The following is a 20,997-nucleotide window of genomic DNA, read 5'->3' on the forward strand; positions in this document are numbered from 1 at the left end:
AGTTTTCACTGAGGTGGAAGGAAATTGTGCTACACTGTGTTCGGTATGTCACTGTACCGGCTAGTGAGCTGCCTTCTGAGTAATTATTGATTTGCTAAACCAGCAGGCTATCGGCTGTTTTGTTTCGCTTGCTAACATTAGATTAGCCTGTTAGCCAATCCAGGGGGGAAAATAGAAATCGGTGCAATCTTATTAAGTTTGTATCACATTTTAGTTGTCAGCTTCGCATATTTCTGGTTGGGAAATATTCAAACGAGTCGCACGGTTTGGTGGATAAAAATCAAAACCAAAACCAAACGAGTGTCATTTTTATGCTGAACACCAAACCACTTTCATGCTTGCTGAGATTTTTCCATGTTCACAGCGAAAAAAATATATTTTTTGTAATCCTCCATCACTTTAATGGAATATGTTATTTGTTTTCACCCCTTTTTGTATATTTCTGATGCAAAAACGATTCATTGTGTTTATTCAGTGCATCAAAATATAAGCACAGATCTGTTAAGGTTTTACTTTAGGTCTATTTACAGGTCTCCCCAGTGAAGTTGGATTTTAAGTCAAGTTCACACTGTATTTCCAGTAAATTTCAGTCTGATTTTAGTGTCACAGACAAAAGGCACACGTCTTAAACAAACTCTTTGGCTGTGAGTTGAGATCGGTGTTGTGTTAGACTGGGATTACAACGGTCTTTTACGATTATTACTTACAAGGTGATAATAATAAAACGTTGGCCGGATTCTACAGGTTGTCCCAAAATTCTCCGTATATAGGTGACTATGTTTGCCAGCACCACGTCAGTTGTGCCTTCGTCAGTGGATGTTTGTGGACGTCCACGTCTCGGTCGGTCGGCAAGACTTCCAGTCTTTTTGAAATTGTTAATAAGTTTGGCGACGGTGTCGTGCGTGTGAGGTGCTTGCCACATTTCCTGTTAAAGTCCATCGCAACTTTGTGCCAACTTCTTGATCCAGACATGAGAATGATTTCAATGCGTTCTTCTTTTGTCAAAAGCTATCTGACACGTGTGTGTGTGTGTACTCAGCAAAAAAATAAACGTCCTCTCACATTCAACTGCTTTTATTTCCAGCAAGTTCTTAATATGTGTAAATATTTGTATTTACGTAAAAAGATTCAACAAGTGCGACATAAACTGAACAAGTTTCACAGACACTTGATGAACAGAAATGGAATAATGAGTCCCTGAACAAAGGGGGGTCAATATTAAAAGTAACAGTCAGTATCTGGTGGCCTCCAGCTGATTTAAGTACTACAGTGCATCTCATCCTCATGGACTGCACCAGATTGGTCAGTTCTTGCTGTGAGATGTTACTCCACACTTCCACCAAGGCATTTGCAAGTTCTCAATAACGTCTGGGGGGGACACATGGTTACATGTAATTTTCCACTGCAAGGACGATCAGCTGTCCTTCCTGTGTCCCTGTAGCACTGTCTTAGGCGTCTTACATTACAGACATTGCAGTTTATTGCTCTGGACACATCTGCAGTCCTCATGCCTCCCTGCAGTAGGCCTATGGCATGTTCACACAGGTGAGCAGGAACCCTAGACATCTTTATTCTGGTGTTTTTCAGAGTCAGTAGAAAGGTCTCTTTAGTGCCCTATGTTATTGTAGCTGTGACCTTAATTGCCTACTGCCTGTGAACTGTTAGTGTCTTAAGGACTGTTCCACAGGTGCATGTGCAATAATTGTTTATGGTTCATTGAACAAGCGTGAAAAACATTGTTTAAACCCTTTCTGATAAAGATCTGTAAAGCTTATTTGGATTTTTACAAAATTTAAAGTACAGTCTCCTGAAAAAGGGAGGTTTCTTTTTTTTTTTTTGCTTTTTTTTGGTGTGTATGTATGTATGTGTGTGTATATAATATAATTATAGAAAACATTGCATAAACAAAGTTTGAGAAATTCTGGAAGATATTTTGCTAAAAAAGTGAGGATTGTTGGGACACCCTGTATAACAGATTGTGCTCTAAAATGTTTTCTCCTTGTCAGATAATACAATGAAGCTCCTCTAACGATAGACCTGTGAGTATTACACTTAAAAATGACTATATTATGCTTATGGCATCAATCAGTGTGATTCGGGATCGTGCAGAAAATGGGCTCACGCAAACACAAGCATTCTTCCAAGCAAGATTGAGGTAATACAGACATTTTTCTGTCCTTTAGCATGTTTCGATTACATTTCAATATCACCACTAACAAATTTGTAGCTGTCCCACAAGTTTGGCGTAATCCAATGTTGTCGTAACAGTGATCACACACTGGAAATTTTGCCAGTGTATAAAATATCTGACTAAAATCTGTCATCGGATGTCTTTCATCACAGTATAAAAAAAATATTTTTACGATGTGCGATTTTTGTCTGTGACAGCAAAATGTGGCAGAAAATCATAGAGTAAACCCAGCTTAAGATCCATTATGAGTCCTAAACATTTTGCCCAGATCTATACAAGTCAATTTAAGGATGCAGCAGTACAATACAGATGTGTGTTGCCTGATAACCAGGTTGTGTGAAATTCCAGACGCATGATGGTGGTTTACTTTAAGACAAGCTGTTTCCTTTATTCAGTCTTGTCAGTCAAATTAACACACGTTCACATCCTAAAAATACATCAGAGAGTCTGATCGGGAAAAAATGCCCGATCTTCAGTTTAACATTAACGGCGTGTCAAGAACTGGTTCAGTACTTTCCTACTAAAACCTTTTTACTGTAGTTTGTATAAAAACAGAAATTGTCTGAACGATGGAAAATGCGGTGGAATGTTTAATAGTTTAGAGATACTGTTTTGTCAGTGCTGAGCACACCGTATCTCCTGACTCCATAACGCTTGGCTGGTGGTGTAATTGCCAGCTCTGTTTTTGGCTGTGCTGGAGTCTGATTCAGGATGAGGCTGAATTATCCTGCCATGCATTCGTCTTCTTGGCATTTCACTGTCAGTCTTTATCAGGGAGGCTGTGAGCCTTGTTTTAGTGTCCCCCAGATGTTATGAGTCACTGGAGTGTGTGGTGATTCTCCTGCAGCACTTAACAGCAAAGCTGCAGCAATATTATGCTTTAGAATACATTAGGGTTTACTTTAAACAAAAAAAAGAGAAATTAATCATATTTTTTTCCCCCTTTTCATTTTGCCAAGGGCTCTGGTATGAGCTTAATTTATTTATTTCAGCTTTTGTTCTCACTTTAATGTATTCTTTGGGTTTATTAAAATTTTTAGAGAATTTTAGCAATAGGGGTTTGTTTTGTCCCCCCCCCAATGGGTTTTTTCCCTGGTTCCTCCGGTTTCTTCCCTCCTGTCAAAATGTCGGTATGTGTATTTTCTCCTCTATCTTGCTCCTGGGTCCACCCAGTGTTCACAGGATGGGCTCCAGATCCACCGTGACCCTGACAGGATAAAGTGGTTACTGATGGTGAATGAATAAATGAATGATTTTTTTATGTCCTGCAGATTCGGAGAAGGCGGCTGGCCCGGTTAGCTGGAGGACCGACGTCTCAGCCAACCACCCCTCTGAGCACGCCGCTGACGTCACCACAGAGAGAAACCCCTCCAGGTCCACTGCCCGGGCCTTCCGGGGCCTCATCACAGTCTCTGCCACCAGCACCATCTCATTCTCTGGGTCTGAACGCCCAAAATGTCACACCTGCCACTTCCCCAGTGGGGGCTTCGGGTAAGTGTGCTGTAGCAGTGTGCAAAGATATTTGCATTTTTTTATACATCTTGTAATACATCTTGTATTTGTTGCTAAAAAATCTAGTGTCGAGAAATCCCTTTGAAATGTGCCGAGCCTTCTTTGTTATTCTTTTAAAACGAAAAGAAGCAGATTGTTTATCGTTCAGCGCTGCCTGTCACTGCAAGACAACATTCTTTACCGCGTCTGTACTTGCGTATGCAGAGCTTTTAGGCACACATCCATCAGGAATGGCTCAAATTCATTTATATTCCACCACCATACAGTTTATCTTTCATCCTGTTTAATCAGTCATGATCAGGTTTGGGGAGTAAAAAAGTTTTCTGCAAAGTTAATTGGGTAGAAATGAACACACATTGTTCTCTAAAAGGCTTTTGTTTAGGGTCACCATACGTCCTCTTTTTCCCGGACATGTCCTCTTTTTCAGACCTTAAAAAAAGCGTCCGGCTGGGATTTCTAAATTTGAGAAAATGTCCGGGATTCGGTTTTTAGTTTCATTATGATGTGCTTATGGTCTAATACTGCATTGTGTGTGCGCATGTTTGCATTGCTTTAACCCCTCTGTGTAATTCCCACCTTGTCGCACACCGATTGGTCGATTTATAAAAGGCTTGCAGTAACTATTGGCCAAATTCCTGCCTCTCAACCTACTCCGCGAACGCGTAAAGATGAAGCGCTGTTCTGTACAGAGTCAAACAGTTGTTTGACAAAAGCAGCAAATGACAACTGTCCTGAGTTGAAACAATGCCTATATAATATATATATTTAATTCACGTGATGCTAATAGTGTGTCTTTTTCAGTGTATTAAAGTCTGCGTTCATAGTAACAGTTTTGAACGCTATTAAGACTCCCCACCAAAAAAAATAAAAAACTAAACTAGAGATGCACCGATGTATCGGCCAATAATCGGTATCAGCCGGTAAAGGCTATTTTCTACCTTTGTCGGACGATAGTTTAAAAACATCCAGTGATCAGAGCCGATTATATCCTGTCAATAAAAAGAGGGCGGGAAAACATAGCGATTTCGTGCTGTGTGTAAAGATGTCTCTTGTTTGGAACGACGACAAAACTGCAGTTTGTAAGCTCTGCACTGATAAAATTTTACACCGGAAGTGAGCAGCAGTGAAGCAGGAGTTTCAGTGTCGAGTCAAATTTTTTATAAGAAGGCATAAAAGACAGAACTATCGGTTATCTGTATCGGCTGATATCACTCCGAATAATTGGTTATCAGTATCAGCTGAGAAATTTAGTATTGGTGCATCTCTAAACAAAACCTTTTTGGAAAACCAGAATATGGTCACCCTAGCTTTTGTGATGTAGTGTTACCCACATCAGGGACAGTGATCTTTTATTTATTTATTTGTTTGTTTGTTTGTTTGTTTTATTAAAACAAATCCAAACATTGGAAATGTTTTTAAGCTCTAAAATAAGTTCTCAATAAAAGTATCATATTGCTTTTCCCTTGACTTTATTTACATATGTGACCTTGAAGTCATCCAAAAATAATCTGATTGCATTACTTTCATGTTGTGATACTTGGATTACATAATGGAGTAATGGAGTACATTTTTAAAGTAACCCTCACAACCATGGTCATGATTAATAAACCTAGCCTAATGTGTAATGTAATAACTGTTCAGTCATATTTTAAAGTTTAATAACGACAAGCTAGTGCTTTTTTCCCCCCGGCACTATAGAATGAAACATGTTCACCATCTGAACGTGAAATACTGTCTTAGGACCTCATGAGCTTAGAACAGACCTAGAGAATGTTCCTAGCATCAATACAAGGATAGTTTCACTCTATTGGGAGTGTAGGAATAATGGTTGCTAGTACCCAGGTAAAAAAAAAAAGCATCGTCATACTGGCAGTGTCTTGCTACAACCTTGGCTGGAGTTCAACCCGAGACTTGTAGGTGGGCCAGACTGAAGGCTCGCTCTCGTCTTGTGATTTACTTACTGTCTAGGGTAAATGGGGAATGTCGTCTGGTGATTACAAGTGCACTTACCACCATCTAGGCTATGACCCAGATCCGAGGTTTTCAACCTTTTATGACCCGTCGAGTTAAAGACCATTGACCTATATTTAATAAAATAGTTTTTATTGTCCTGCTCAATCACCTTGGAGACTGTAATAGAAATCAAACCCCAGTGCAAGCTCAACTGACTTTCTTTATATATATATATATATATATATATATATATATGTGTGTGTGTGTATATGTATATGTGTATATATATATGTGTGTGTGTGTGTGTGTGTGTGTGTGTATATATATATATATATATATATATATATATATATATATATATATATATATATATATATATATATATATATATATATATATATATATGTGTGTGTGTGTGTTCCCTTCCGTTTTGATTAATAGCTTTTATGTCGCTGATAATATTAAGTGTCTAATGATTTGCGTTCCCGGGAATCAGGAATTTGCAACGCTGGTGTAAAATGACTTGTATTGTGTTGACAGCATGAACATGGTGCTATTGTGGCTGTTATTCTGCACCTCTGATTGAGAGCACAGCATCACATGAAAGTGCAGTTTTAACAAAAAGTACACTGCTGCAATGTGCAACAGCTTTTCTCTCAAACCCACAACAATGGGCTGTGTTCCAGACTTTTACATCTGCATCAGTGCGTACATAATACAGTACAGGACAGTTTTTAGGTGTCTTTGAATGTGTTCCAAACATTACAGATGCCGGGGATACAGGGGAGACAGATGCCTTCAGGATCGTTTGTCTTTTGTTTGCTCTGTCTGAGCACAAAAGCTCAGAAAGTAGCAACATGCTAGCCAACTGATGTTATGAGTGATAACTGTTAATGTTAGTGATGTATTTGCTTTGTCAAAACAGCAAACTATACAACCATTATAGATTGAACCAACTAATGTGTTTGTATGTGGATTGATTGTGCCCATGTTTATATGACTTTATTACTATATTGATCAGGATAATCAGACACCATCTTAGTGCTTGTGAAGTGAAATGGGCTGTAATTATGTCAAACCTGCTGCTTTAAATCTGTCAGTGCATTTTGAATATGTAAGGAGTAAAAGATCTGTTCATTTGTTTTATGTGTTCGATTTTATGTATTTGTTAATTAAAAAAAAAAAAGTATATATTTTTATTTTATGTGAAACTATTTGTGCTGCCACTTTTTTCCAGGACTCCATGGAAGAAGAAATTTTATCTCAATGGGATTTTCCTGGTAAAATAAAGGATATAATAATTTTAAAAAAAAAATACAGCGAGACGTGCTTTTAAAGAAAAATGATCAAAGAAAGGGTAGTTTGCTGTTACAAAGTGATACCCCATTATTGATTATTCTTCTATATGTCCTGAAGTTTTTCGTTCCTCTTATACAACAGCGTAATCATTGCTGATGATTTCCTTTTTATCAAAGAACGACACGTACAGTTTAACAGTTTATTCAGCACATTTAATGTCCGTGGAAGGTTAGTTCCTGTAATCACTTGTTATTGCATCTATAAACATTCATTCCCTCTTTCACTTTCACTTATATCGTAAGACAAGAAGTGCAGCTTGTCATGTTGTTGAGAAACCACAAAGCATAGTGCTCTTCGGACTTAGACTTACCATATCGGAAAACCTGAAATTGACCTCTGACTGTTACAAAACCCTGACACTGAAGGCTCATTCCAAAAATGTTAAATAAATGTCACCTTAGAGAAAAACTTCGACATCAAGGATTATATAGATTTGTGGAGTGTCATACATGCCATACATGTCCTTGTGAATTAGCTGTTTCTATAGAAACAATAATGTATTGGTATTCGGTCATTGTAACTATATTCAGAGCTGCTGTTATAGAAATGTAATCAATACCTTCTGACCAATCATATTCAAGCATTCAACATTGTTGTATAAGATGATCTATAACATAGGTGCAGTGATTGACATCATCTCTGTCTTTTATTCCAATTGCAGATTAGGCATGTCTAAACTGCACGTCATACACACTGTAGATATTGGTGTTTACCTTTTGTTTTGTTTTTTATTTTATTTTAGGGGTGGCTTATCGCAGCCAGAGCAGCGAGGGAGTCAGCTCTCTCTCCAGCTCCCCATCCAACAGCCTTGAGACACAGTCTCAATCCCTGTCCCGCTCCCAAAGCATGGACATCGATACAGCATCCTGCGAAAAGAAGTGAGGCTGTTTTTCTGCATTTGGCTATTTGTCCTTCAATCTTATGCAGTGTGACAGTAAACAAGTCTGTCAATCCGTCACAGGCATCTGGATGTGGAAATAAACACTAATAAATATTAACGTTCCTAATGTTGTAGCTTAATGTTCTTATTCGCTCACTGTTGTATGTAATATGATATTCAAAAGTCTTCCTTACTGGTTAATTGTTGTATTTAATATGAAAATGTGTGTGTGTGTGGCCCCGTCCTTAGCATGTCCCAGGTGGATGTGGACTCAGGAATTGAGAACATGGAAGTAGAGGATAGTGACCGCAGGGAGAAACGCAACCTGACTGAGAAGGTAAACACTGCATATATTACTTTTAAAATAACTAATACATTTGTCCCTTCTTTACAGCTTTGGAGCTTTATGAATAGGAAGACTTTTCTTTCAAGGTTACATTTGAATATAGATTCTGATTTTAAGAAACACAGATGCATGAATTCTGTTGTAAAAACTGCAACGTAAGAACCCAGCTGCGGCAGTGTGGTTTTATTTATTTATTTTTAGATTAAACGCTATGACAGTAGGGGGAGTGGCTGCATTACCCTGACTGGGATAACAAACCATGCCACAGGAACATAAAAACAGTATGGGCGAAACAGCTCTATCAGTATGATGGCAAACACCTATCTATCAGAATTTTTTCAACACTACATACAGTATGTAGCTCGGTAAAGGCTCCCTGGCCTCTTTATTATTATTATTAACGTCATACTAATACTTGGAAGGACATCCATTTGCTCTAAGAGCCGCCTCAGTTCTTCATGGCACTGATTCTAGAAGGTGGTTGAAACATTTAATTGAGATCCACATTGACATAAATAGTGCAGATTTATCAGCTGTACATTCATGCTGCAAATCTCTTGTTCTGCCACATCCCTAAGGTGCTCCATTGGATTCAGATCTGGTGACCAGGGAGGTCATTGAAGTACGCTGAATTCAGTGTTATGTTCCTGAAATTAGTTTGAGAAGATTTGTGCTTTGTGACATGCCGCATTATCGTGCTGGAAGTAGCCGTTATAAAATGAGTAAATTGAGGCTATAAAAGGATGCACATGATTAGGAACAATACTCAGATAAGCTGTGGCATTGAAAATTGTTTGAAGGAGCTTAACGTGTGCCAAGAAGACTTTCTTCACACCATTACTCCACCAGCTCTTACTGTTGAAACAAGGTTGGTTGGATCCATGGATTCATATTGTTGATGCCAAATTTTGACCCTACCATCTGCATGTTGTAGCAGAAATTGAGAGCCATCAGACCAGGCAACGTTTTTCCAGCTGTCCAGTTGATCCAGATTTTCCAGCTTATCTTCAGCTGTTCAGTTTCAGTGAACCTGTGCCCACTGTAGCCTCAGATTCCTGTTCTTGGCTGACAGGAGTGGAATTTGATGTGGTCTTCTGTTGTTGCACAGTCCCTCCAGGATGTTGTAATTTTGCGATTGCAAAAATTAACACAAAATCAAGGAACCTCCCCAATATTTGGAGGAGCTTGCAATTTTTCCACAGATTTTCCACAGATTCGGGCCAAGGTGCATCATGTGACCTCATCACAACGTGCATTCAGCCAATGCCCTCTTCGATGCACATGCGTTGAACATGAGTAAAGCTTAAAGGTCTCCTTACCAACAAGCATCACTGCGAAAGACCGTGTGAAACAATTTTAAGGAAGTAGTTTTGCGTACAAAAAACTACGTTTTTGAAAAAAGCTTCAGCAAAAGCAAGCATTTTTGGCCGCAACAATCACAGACACACAAAAAAACACTGCAAAATCCTTTACGGACTGGTTGTAGCCTGTCAGCCTCAAGCTTAGGAGTGTTGTGTTTTCCGAGATGGTTTTTCTGCTTACCACAGTGGTAAAGAGTTATTTAAATTACTGTAGTGGCCATTCTCCTTTGACCTCTCATCATCACGGCATTTCTGTCAGCAGAACTGCTGTTCGCTGGATGGTTTTGGGTTTTTTTTGCTTGCACCATTCTGTGTAAACTCTATAAACATTCAAACCAGCCCATCTGACACCAACAATCATGCCAATGTCACATTTTCCCATGTTTGACATGAACGTTAACAGTAGCTCTTGACCTGTATCTGCATGATTTTATGCATCGTTCTGCTGCCACACGATTGGCTGAACAGCTGCATGAATTAGCAGGTGTTCCTGTTAAAATGGCTGGTGCGTGTAAAGTCAGTGTTCAGATCACTGTTCTAGATAGGTGTTTTAATATACAGTGTTCTATAGCTACATGTATTGTGTTTATTTTTTACTGATCATGTTAGAGTTAACTGGCTATCTTCAGGCAGAAGTTTGTGATGATGCAAAGAAAAAGTACTGATGTAAAGAAGATGAAGTATTCATAGAACGAGTTTCATAAACCAATTCTGCCTGCTGTTCTGCAGGACTCATCATCTAACCAAGATGTCTCTGAAGAGCAGGCTCTGCAGCTCATCTGCAAAATTCTCCGTGTCTCCTGGAAGGAGCAAGACCGCGATGTCATCTTTCTGCCCTCACTTGCTGCAGAGTTTCAGCAAAATCCAAAAGATGGTAAGAGAGAGGGGGAGCAAGCAAGGGAGGAGGGATAGAGATCATATTTATAATCCCATGTGCCATGATTCTCTGCGTTTCCCTTCCACTAGTCTATTCTGACTTCAAAGACCTGATTGGCCAGATCTTGATGGAAGTTCTTATGATGTCTACCCAATCACGTGACTGCAACCCCTTCGCTAGCCTGACAGCCACATCACAGCCAATCACTGCTGCCAAATCTCCAGACCGCCACCTGACACTGGTCCCACCCTCCAGCCAGGGAAACAGTCCCATGATGCCCTGTGGAGGGTCATTTGGTGCCAGCTCGCTGTCTAGGCAAGTGTGGACAAACAACGGAGCCTATTTGTAATTTATATACATGCAGATTTAGGGATTAAAATATGTTTGTCTGGCCTTTTTTCCCCCCAGTCTACTCAATCAGATTTGTTCCTATGTTGTTTTGGTAGTGATATCTGTATTGTTTTGTCAATCACGTTCTACATTTCCATTTTATGTTCTTTGAAATTTCCTGTTGCTTTCAGTCTGTATGGATGTAGTCCATACCTTGGGCAAAATTCTGCCAGGATGAGTGCTCCATCTGTACTCACACCCTTACCTCCGCCTTCACTTCCACCTCCCTCTGTTGTTTCACCCTCACCTCCACCTGCATCTTCAACTGCGCATCAGCTTTCTCCCAGTCCATCAGCGCCACAACTTGGTCCACCCTTTCCAACCCCATCTGCCCCCCTGCCTATCTCTCAGAGAGATAGACCATACTCGCTCAGCTCCTCTCAGGGCTCCTCCTTCCCTATGAGCTTAAGCCCCAGATCTGGCTTCTCTCCTCCTACCCATGCTCCATCCACACCCTTGACTCCCCAGCCGACTCCTCTGCCATCCCCTAGACACCACACTCTCCAAACACCTGCCCTAGTTCCCATTGTGCCTGGCTCTCCCACTACTACAGCCAGAAGAACTGCCGTGGCCTCCTGGATGCCCTCTAGGTATCTTCATACTGTGTTAGATGTGAAGTCTTGCTCACTACACCAGTAAGAAATAATAACACTGCACCAACACACCAATGTATGTTTTTAGTTTTCAGTGAAATTACTGTATGGGGTAGTTCGCTGTTAACCAATTCTTGTATTAAACTGTTGTGAGGCACATTACATAACCCTTAACCCATGCATGCAGGTACACAAACTAAGTAGGGGTTTGGTTCCAACCTTCTTGAAGGTTTAACAGCTTTTATTATAATTTCTTGGCTGCTGCTATGCTGTTTATTAGTTGCTCTTTAGCCTGTATAACTATCTTTAATCAATAACCTTAGTCAGATGTGTTCTTGACAATAGTGCCTTGCTTTCCTTAAGAGATCTCATTAAACCCTCCCCTGTACTTCATTTCACATCCTCATATCTTCCCAAACTGCACTCGTCTGCGTGCTGTGGCCATGCCAGCCCCTTCCCGCTCCCTTTCTTTGCCCTTTCTCAAGACAGCAGTGATGAAGAGCTGGAGGAAGAGGAGGAGGAGGATTTTTCTGGGGTTCATTTTGGGTCAAGGTACCAGTGCCAGTGTGTGTTGCATACGTTAGAGTGCTGCCTGGCCACTAACATAAACACATTGTGCCCTGTGCTGGCACAACAAATGGAGGACTGCCATAAAACATAGCCCAGTGGTTTAGAGTAGATGGTGTTGATTGTTGTTGTTTTGTCTCTCTCATGTGTTGTATGTTTGATGTGGACCTATTTTTAACCTACAGCATTTTTTAAAATAGCACCTAGTCAATTTCATGAGGATACTGGACTAATTTCAGCATGTCTCATGGCATATGAGCTGGTCAACCTTTTTAACACCCCATTTGCCTATGCTTCTATTGTTGTCTGTCTTTACTCATGAAACTATTTTTTCGTAAGGCTAATCATATAAGTGGTATTACTGTGGTATTGCATTAGAATTGCCCAAACATTGAGGTGTTTAATCCTTGCTGGATGAATAAATAACATGACTAATAAGAGAGGCAGATGTGTGCTGTGGAGTGTGTCCTCCCACCCAGGAATCCTCACTAATGCATGCTTTAGTTTTTGTTTGTGTTAGGGTCTTGCTTGATTACATTCTTTTAGAATGTGGAAAATCAATAGCAAACATTGAGAATTGCTCAGAGGAGCTCTTGTTTGGTCCAAGCTGCATTTTAAAATGAGATTAACCTAGGTCTGCTTTTGAATGCATTGCATCTACTCAAGGCCTGATTTTTAAAATTCTGCATTCTAAAGATTTTTATGTATTTGTTAGGCTAACACAAAGCCTGCGAAACCTTCTCTTACAGTAAAGACTGTGGTGATTTATATGATTTCTCCATTCTGATTTCTTGCTTATAATGGTCTCCCTCTTTCTTCATTTGTCTCTGTCTGTCCTATAGCCTGGGTGCGTCTGGCGGTGGATTGGCTGGTGATTCAGGCAGTGACCGCTTTACCATCGAGGCGTGTAAGGAGACTGAGATGCTGAACTACCTCATCGAGCGCTTTGACAGTGTGGGCATGGAGGAGAGGAAGGCTCCCAAGGTAGTAGCTGTTCACAGAGGAAGGCATGCTCTAATGAAGCTGATGTGTGGTTATTCAAATGCAAACAGAAAGAAACCGATATATTTCTTTTCATAGCTGTTTCACATAACATTAGCCTTCTTGGATAAAAATAGAAAGCTCAGAAAGTGAAATGCTTCCCAGAGTGAAAGTAAAACTTACCTTACCATTGAGCCAGGGGGAATTCCACTCTTCAGGCTTTAGTTATGAAGCAATCTGCCTGCTGTTCTTCCTTATTCTGAATGCTATATTGTGCTGTTGTAGATGTGCAGTCAGCCGATGGTCAGTCAGCTGCTCAGCAACATACGCTCCCAGTGTATTTCCCATGCTGCTCTTGTGCTGCAGGGGGCCCTTACCCTGCCCAGGTCAGTGCTTACAGGCAGTCTTTTGTCCTTGATGTGCCTCTCTAATAATCAGCAGTCTGTGTAGTACGGCCTGAAGAATAATTTTTAATGTGTAGGCTCCAATACAAGCCTCCTATGCAACCTCCGTAGTCCTATTGTGTACTAATTTGTTGTTTTAATTATCCTTGTTCCATAAAGTGTAGAGAAGGTTTTGTATTTTTTTTTTGTGTATGTTTCTGGAGACTTAAAAGCATTCATATTTTACAAATGAATGGCCTTTTTAAATTGTGTTAAATGTACCTTTCATAGATTTTTAGTCTGTTGGTTGTTTTATTCGTTTATTTATTCTGTTTTGAAAGTATTATGCGGTGTCCTGCATTTTGCAGACCTAATTATTTTTTTAATGACATTCAAAGGTACTGTACAACTCGAAACTCTGCCCAAAACACCTGGAGTGTTTGTAAATCACTGTAAAATACACTACCAGTCAAAGGTTTGGAGACACTCGACTGAAATGTTTCTCGTGATCTTAAAAATCTTTTGATCTGAAAGTGTATGATTTTTAAATGTTTATTTCATTAGAAAACTAACTACATTTTTTTTTTTTTTTTTAATGGATTACTTGGAACAAAATATTCCGAAAAACAGCCAATAAGTGTCCATTGTAGGTGGGAACTCCGTTAATACTGTTTCAAAAAAAGCATCTCAGGGAGATTCCTCAAGAAACTGATTGGGGAATTATGTTGTGATAAATCCAAAATAATTTAATATTTTAGCATCTTTGAAGTAGACACCCTTTTTGCCTAGAATTTCTAGAAATGTATTCTTACCAATTTCTCAATGTTCAATTTGTTATTCCAGAGTTATGACAACTTTATTATTATTCTAAAATGGGGCGGGGTAACAATAAAGAATGAGTGTGTCTAAACTTTTGACTGGTAGTGTATGCACACACTCATTAAAGACTCAGTCGCTCTCATTCATCTTTTTCACTCATTTTGAGTAACTGCTTTATCCTGGTTAGTGTTATGAGGCAGAAATACACCCTGGATAGGATGCCATTCCATCGCAGGCACTAAAAGACCATTTTTCTTATATATCAGTTCTTCTGAAGAGTGCATTTATATTTGGCATATCATCCAGGCTAAGTTTTCAGTGAGGTTTCACTGAAACGTATTACATGTAGCTTGATTATACATTTAGAAACTCTGCATTTATATCTCATCTTGCAGAAAGCCTTTGTGTTTATTGGAATTGGACATAATTGAAACTTTTCTTCTCCCCAATCCTACCCAGGGCCCCACTGCAGCCCTCCCTGCTGGTGCCCTACATGCTGTGCCGGAACCTTCCGTACGGCTTTATCCAGGAGCTGGTGCGCATGACTCACCAGGAGGAGGAAGTGTATAAACAGGTGGGAGGTGCTGCACACGCTGCATGCTGATTCACTTCACATTTCAAGCTGAGGAGGTGGATTTAATTGATGTGGCAGGCTCAATGGCATCAAGTCTTTTTTTTGAAATCATGGAGATGTTTTTAAATGAAGATGAAATTATCCTCAATACCCAGTTGTCCTGATTATTTGAAAGCACTACTTTACAATAGTATTTGTTGTATGCAGCATGTTGTGGTGTTATTGACAGTATCCTGTGGTGCATTTGAAGCAGCAGGGATCTTTCAACAAAATAATAAGGATTGTGATGCACTTTTTTTTTTTTAAGCAGTACTAGACTCTAATCACTGTCCTTCCTCTTGTAGATCTTTGTCCCAATTCTCCAAGGGCTTGTGTTAGCTGTGAAAGAGTGTTCCTTTGACAGTGACAACTTTAAGTATCCTCTGATGGTAAGAGAAATTTTGCTTAATATGCTTTCTCCTATGTGGCCCTGTGGTAGTCTGTCATAAAAGCATAAATTTAAACTGTTGGTTTATTTCGAAGTGTTTTTGCATGTTCTTTCTTATATCCCATGCATTTATGCCCAAAAATATTTCACTGAAGTGAAGTGCAGATAATTGAACAGCCTGCAAACTGTAGTTGGTTGGGATACAGCCCTTATGAAAGGGCATGAGGTTCAACAGCCACATCCATTTAATTTTTTAAATTAACATTAGGATCTGTCTGCATCACTTTTTACAGGCTTTATCTGAGCTTTGTGAAATTAAGTTTGGAAAGGCACACCCTGTGTGCACTTTGGTAAGTTGATTTTTGTTCATATCTACCTTTTTTTTTGTAAGACTTAATGTAACTAGCTTTACAAAAAGTTTTTCCTCCATATGTGTGGGTTTATACAGGTCACCTCTCTGCCACTGTGGTGTCCTGATCCTTTAAGCCCTGGGGCAGGCAGAGAGATTCAAAGACTCTCATTCCTTGGCGCCTTCTTCAGTCTTTCTGTCTTCGCAGAAGATGATGTGAGTCGGTTCTAGCGAGGCAGCAACATGTATACGTGCACAGCACAATGCAAAATTGAGGTTAAATTTCACCTTGTTAATTTCACATATTATATGGCGTTTTTGTTTTAGACAAAAGTGGGAGACAAATACTTCTCAGGCCCTGCTATTACTATGGAGAATACGCGTGTGGTCAGTCAGTCCCTACAACATTACCTGGAGTCTGCCAGGGTAAGTGCACTGGCTCAGGTGGTTTTTCATTTTTTTAATTAGATGTCCCTATCAGTCACTGGAACATTGGCTGGGATATTTGTTACCTCATAGTGTAGAGGTGCTTCTGGAAGGCACAGGGTTCTCTTATTAGCCAGTAATGATATTTTACTTTTGCCATGTCCGAGTACAGAATGGATTACTGACAAATGAAAGACCTCTTAGTGGAATCTTTTTTTTTTTTTTTTTTTTTTTTTTGTGGCAGTCCCCCAGAGGAAGATCTACTAATCCAATTAATTTAATTCTACTGTCACGTATTGGTTGGTTTTGAGTCTGTGATTATGGTTTTGTGGTCCTCAGGGTGACCTGTTTAAAATCCTTCACAACATCTTGCTGAACGGAGAAACGAGGGAGGCTGCTCTCAGCTACATGGCAGCTGTGGTGAATCGTAATGTGAAGAAGGCTCAGATGCAGGTATGACTCGTATCCGATTATAGTGGAACCCAACCGCAACTGAACTGCTCTTGCAGAATGAACAGAATGAAGGGAACAATGTTTGCACAATTAGTGTCTTTAGGCTAACAAAATAATCTAATAACCGCAAAAAATTGGATTTTGTCAGTAATTTGATCATTGCATTGACATGCATTTTAAGTCATTTCATAATGTGAAATTAAAACTCCAAGCTTTCATGAGCCAGTCAATCTGAAACATACAAGGCCATGTTTTTGGTGCATACTGGTAGAATAGCTACTTTTTTTAATCTCGGGGAAAAAGTATATATATTTTAATCCAATACATAGTTTCTGTGCTATAGTAGTGGATAATCGCTGTGCCAGCCAGATAGGATGAAAAATAAATACCAATGAAGTCACGTGAGGATGCGAGCTGAGCGGCGGTGATGTAAGCCACTGAAGCTCAGTACTCCACAGCTTTTGCTTTCGTGCCTTCGGATTAGGTCAGTTTTTCATCACATCATCAAATGTAGCTTTCTTGGAGCAGTGAAAATTCGTCCTCTCAAGCTGTGAAGATACGTTTGGCATTGTGCTCTTTTGGACTGTGATAACAACTTATTTGTTTTCCAGATTCCTCAACCTTGGTAAGTACAAGGCTTTATCCTTAGCATCGCGGCTACACGCTGTTGAGCTACGAGCCACTTGCCATTGTACGAGAATAGTTTTTCTACGGGATTTTCTCTGCACGGTGTGCCGCTTACATCATGGTTCTATCCGGGGGCATATCACCTGCTTTTTGGCTAGTTATTGAGCAAGTTTGTGTTCCTGTTGTCTCACATTATTGATATTGTGCTGTACTTTGTTCCTGCCGGTCCTAACCATGGGTGGTTACTTTTTATTTGAAGTTCGTACACACTCCTCTCTCCGTTCCTTGTGGTTCATCTGGAGGTAGGAGTATGTATTTGAAATATTTTACTGGCTCTCCTCGTGGTTGTATCCAGAGACTCTCCACTTTCACGGTTCTGGCTTTCAGCTCGTTTTCCACTGCCTATCCCTTGAATTGCAAGCTGTGTCCTAACGAGCTTCTTCCTGACGATGGGCATGATCTCTGCCCATCATGCCTGGATGTTCAGCATCTGAAGGAAGCACTTACGGACCCATGTCCGCATTGTAGCTTGCTGCCAATGCCTGAGAGACAGCTGCGTCTGGCTGGACTGGACCACAACCGGGACGCTGAGGGTTTGTAACCAATTTTGAGTTCGAGGCAGAGAACTCAGAAACGCCATGCCTTAATGACTAGTAGTGTTCCCTGTTCCTGGGCGGCTGTGGCTCAGGGGGTAGAGTGGGTTGTCCACTAATCGTAGGGTTGGCGGTTTGATTCCCGACCCACATGACTCCACATGCCGAAGTGTCCTTGGGCAAGACACTGAACACCAAGTTGCTCCCGATGGCAAGTTAGCGCCTTGCATGGCAGCTCTGCTACCATTGGTGTGTGTGTGAATGGGTGAATGAGACACAGTGTAAAGCGCTTTGGATAAAATTGCTATACAAGTGCGCCATTTACCCTCAGCTAAAAGGAAATATAGCTCTAGGGGAAATTAATTGGCAGGGCACCTATTTTCAAAGAAAGTGGCTAGCCTTTCTTCAAACATGGCGGAGCTGAAGCGTCTTTTGCGGGCCCTCCAGCCAGCAGGCTTCATTCCTGCTGCTGCTACTACTGCTCCCATCTGGGACACTTGTTCACACTCTTCTATTGAGGAGGCACGTTAATCTGTGGCACTAGTGATGGCTTACTCCACTCTTCAGGGATGGCCCCACCTCAGGTGGAAGACACATTGGAGGTACTTCGGCTGACAGGGGCCCATCTTGGCCTTGATGAACGCCCTTCACATCCTATTCAATCCACATCCTATTTTTCTCAGGCCTTCACCTAATGACTCCTTTGCTATGCCTGCGTGTAAGGACTTTCTTGTGGAGTTTTCGAGTGCCCTCAAAGGGCCAGGGATGGCCAAGAGGTGTGCCAAGACCGCTTGCACCTTAGCTTCCATGGCAGAAGTGGAGTTCATCGGGTTGCAAAATGTACCAGAGGTTGAACAGCCGGTCACCGTACTAGTGGTGTCACCAGTTGAGGCGCTGCAGGGGAATGCTGTGTGGCCGCACAGATTCCGAAGAAAGCAAACAAGTCTATGTCGCTCGGGCTGAGAACACCATTTGCCAACTGATTTTGGCTGCTTCTAATTCTTTCGGGTCTGTAGAAGTGGATCCTTCTGTTCCACTGTCTGTTTCTGCAGACAGCCTTGCTGGCCATGGGACACATGAAGTGACAACTGGGTGCTCTCACTGCAACACTCTTGACTGCATGCAGGAAAGTTTGGCCAACTCAAGCCAGCTTGTCTGAGGATTATAAAAAGCCTCTGAGAGACCTTCCCATCTTTTTGGTCCGGATGTATCTGAGGTGTTTGAGAGACGTGTGAAATTGTCCATGACCACTCAGCAGCTGACACAAGTGCAGCGTGCTCAGAATTTCAGGGAGTCAACAGTTATTTGCTGGGTCTGATGATGTCCATGTCCAATTCCCCCATTGGCCTTTCTCTATCATGCCCCCCTAACAATCCCCATCTCTGAATTGGCTACATCACTCTCTCCTCTCCACTAGTAGCTGGAATATGGTGGGCGTTCTGGTGCACTATGGCTGCCATCACATCCTCCAGGTGGATGCTACACACTAGTGGTGGTTGAGGAGATTCCCCACCACCCCATACTATGTAAAGCGCTTTGAGTGTCTAGAAAAACGCCATATGTATGTATGTATGTATGTATGTATGTAATATAAAATTGTAACTAACATTTGGCAGGAGTTCGACGTGGTGGAAGTGGATCTATTCGTGTCAGAGAACACAACTCCCTACCCATTGTGGTTTGCCCAGATGGCAACGTCCAGTCCGCTGGGGCAGGACGCAATGTCACACAATTGACCAGCTTGTCTCCTGTATGCCTTTCCTCCAATTCCTCTGTTGGGGCGAGACACTTCATAGTTTCTCAAGGCAGACACAGGGTGCTTCTGACTGCACCACGCTGACTGTTCAGACCATGGTTTCCCATGCTCCTAACTTTGCTGATGGACAGACCGAGGCAGCTTCCCCTCAGCAGGGATCTATTATCTCAGCTGGACACCCATATTTGACATCCAAACCCAGCCTGCCTACAGTTATGGATCTGGCCTCTGGGCCAACACCCTCTTATCAGACTATGCAACCCTTGGTTGTTCACTCTTTTCTCAATGCGAGGGCTGCTTCTATATGAGCGCTTTATGCCTATCAATGGAAGTCTTTTTGTTTGTGGTCCAAAACCCGTGGTTTTGACTCTGTGTGATGTGCGGTCTCCGTAGTTTTGTGTTTCCTACAAGGTCAGTGGTGGGGCAACTTCCACCTTAAAGGTTTATGTGGCAGGTATCTCTGTGCACCATTTGCCTGTGGATGGCTCATCTCTGGGCTAGTACATGGTTTGCACTTTATTAAACGGTGCGAGATGCCTCAATCCAGCTCGCTCTCCCCTTTCTTCAGTGTGGAGTTTACCTCTGCCAACCTCCCTTTGAACTGTTTGAGGAGACTGATCTTGGGTGGAAGTCATTGAAGGTTACCTTTCTTCTGGCTCTGGCATTTATGAAAAGGGTTGGTGAACTTTACGCACTGTCCATGAGTCAGTCCTGCTTGAGATGTCAACCAGAGGGTACCGGTGTTATCCTTTGGCCCAATTCAACTTCTTAATTCCTTCTTAAGGTGCTCCTGCAACAGTTCATTACTCAGTCCATTGAGCTGTGTTCCTTCCAGCCAACAGTCCTTGAATAGCATTCTCTGCTCCAGTGCCCTGTACGGGCTTTGAGGTGCTATGTAGAGCCTACAACGCAGTTAAGGCAATCGGAATGGTTGTTTGTCTGTTATGGAGGTGTTAAGAATGATACCCCTTTATCTAAACAGAGGACGTCACAGTGGGTAATTGAGGTTATTGCCTTAACTTACAAGCAGGCCCGACAACCCATGCCCGGGGCCATCACTTGCCATTCCACCAGGGCTGATTCATCTTTTTGGGCTGCCTTCCGGGGTGTGACCTCTGTGCTGCGGTGACATGGTCCTCTCCCTGAACCTTCATGAGATTTTACAACGTTGCTTCATCCCAGGATGTGAGCTCGGCTGTACTTTGCCGGTGATCCCTTTTTTTTTTCTGATGCGTTACTCCTCATGACTTTTCTGGTATGTGTCATCCACTACTATAGCACCATCTTTGGCGGTCAGGAGGAATGAAACAGAACGCTGCTTACAGCTGTAACCGTGGTTCTGTGGATTCCGGATGACCGCCAGAGTGCCCGGTCACTCGGAGTATACGAGAAGACAGAGCTCAGAGGTGGAGAGCTGAGCTTTTCAGCTCACGTCACCACGTGACTTTGTTGGTATTTGTTTCTCAACTTTTCTGGCTGGCAGTGCGATTATTTACTACTATAGCACCATCTCTGGTGGTCATCCGGAATTCACAGAACCATGGTTACATCCGTAACCAGCGTTCTGTTTCTTGTCATTT

At 41.4% G+C, this 20,997-nt stretch overlaps 1 protein-coding gene across 2 annotated transcripts in view; it reads left to right on the plus strand.

Moving 5' to 3' along the window:
• The window catches only part of ube4b (ubiquitination factor E4B, UFD2 homolog (S. cerevisiae)), a 32,151-nt gene that overhangs the window by 569 nt on the left and 10,585 nt on the right, over positions 1 to 20,997 (plus strand). The window contains exons 2-16 of one of the 2 annotated variants that reach the window (XM_053643397.1): positions 3,463 to 3,682; positions 7,758 to 7,893; positions 8,145 to 8,232; positions 10,332 to 10,476; positions 10,569 to 10,794; positions 11,001 to 11,459; positions 11,913 to 12,014; positions 12,872 to 13,013; positions 13,296 to 13,396; positions 14,672 to 14,786; positions 15,131 to 15,214; positions 15,507 to 15,563; positions 15,662 to 15,778; positions 15,890 to 15,988; positions 16,328 to 16,441. In XM_053643397.1, the coding sequence (XP_053499372.1) occupies positions 3,463 to 3,682; positions 7,758 to 7,893; positions 8,145 to 8,232; positions 10,332 to 10,476; positions 10,569 to 10,794; positions 11,001 to 11,459; positions 11,913 to 12,014; positions 12,872 to 13,013; positions 13,296 to 13,396; positions 14,672 to 14,786; positions 15,131 to 15,214; positions 15,507 to 15,563; positions 15,662 to 15,778; positions 15,890 to 15,988; positions 16,328 to 16,441 (2,205 nt within the window). The remainder of the gene's footprint in view (positions 1 to 3,462; positions 3,683 to 7,757; positions 7,894 to 8,144; positions 8,233 to 10,331; positions 10,477 to 10,568; positions 10,795 to 11,000; positions 11,460 to 11,912; positions 12,015 to 12,871; positions 13,014 to 13,295; positions 13,397 to 14,671; positions 14,787 to 15,130; positions 15,215 to 15,506; positions 15,564 to 15,661; positions 15,779 to 15,889; positions 15,989 to 16,327; positions 16,442 to 20,997) is intronic. The other variant, XM_053643398.1, reaches the window with a different exon arrangement.

Source organism: Ictalurus furcatus, chromosome 15 (assembly GCF_023375685.1).
Source record: "Ictalurus furcatus strain D&B chromosome 15, Billie_1.0, whole genome shotgun sequence".
NCBI classification, from domain to species: domain Eukaryota; kingdom Metazoa; phylum Chordata; class Actinopteri; order Siluriformes; family Ictaluridae; genus Ictalurus; species Ictalurus furcatus.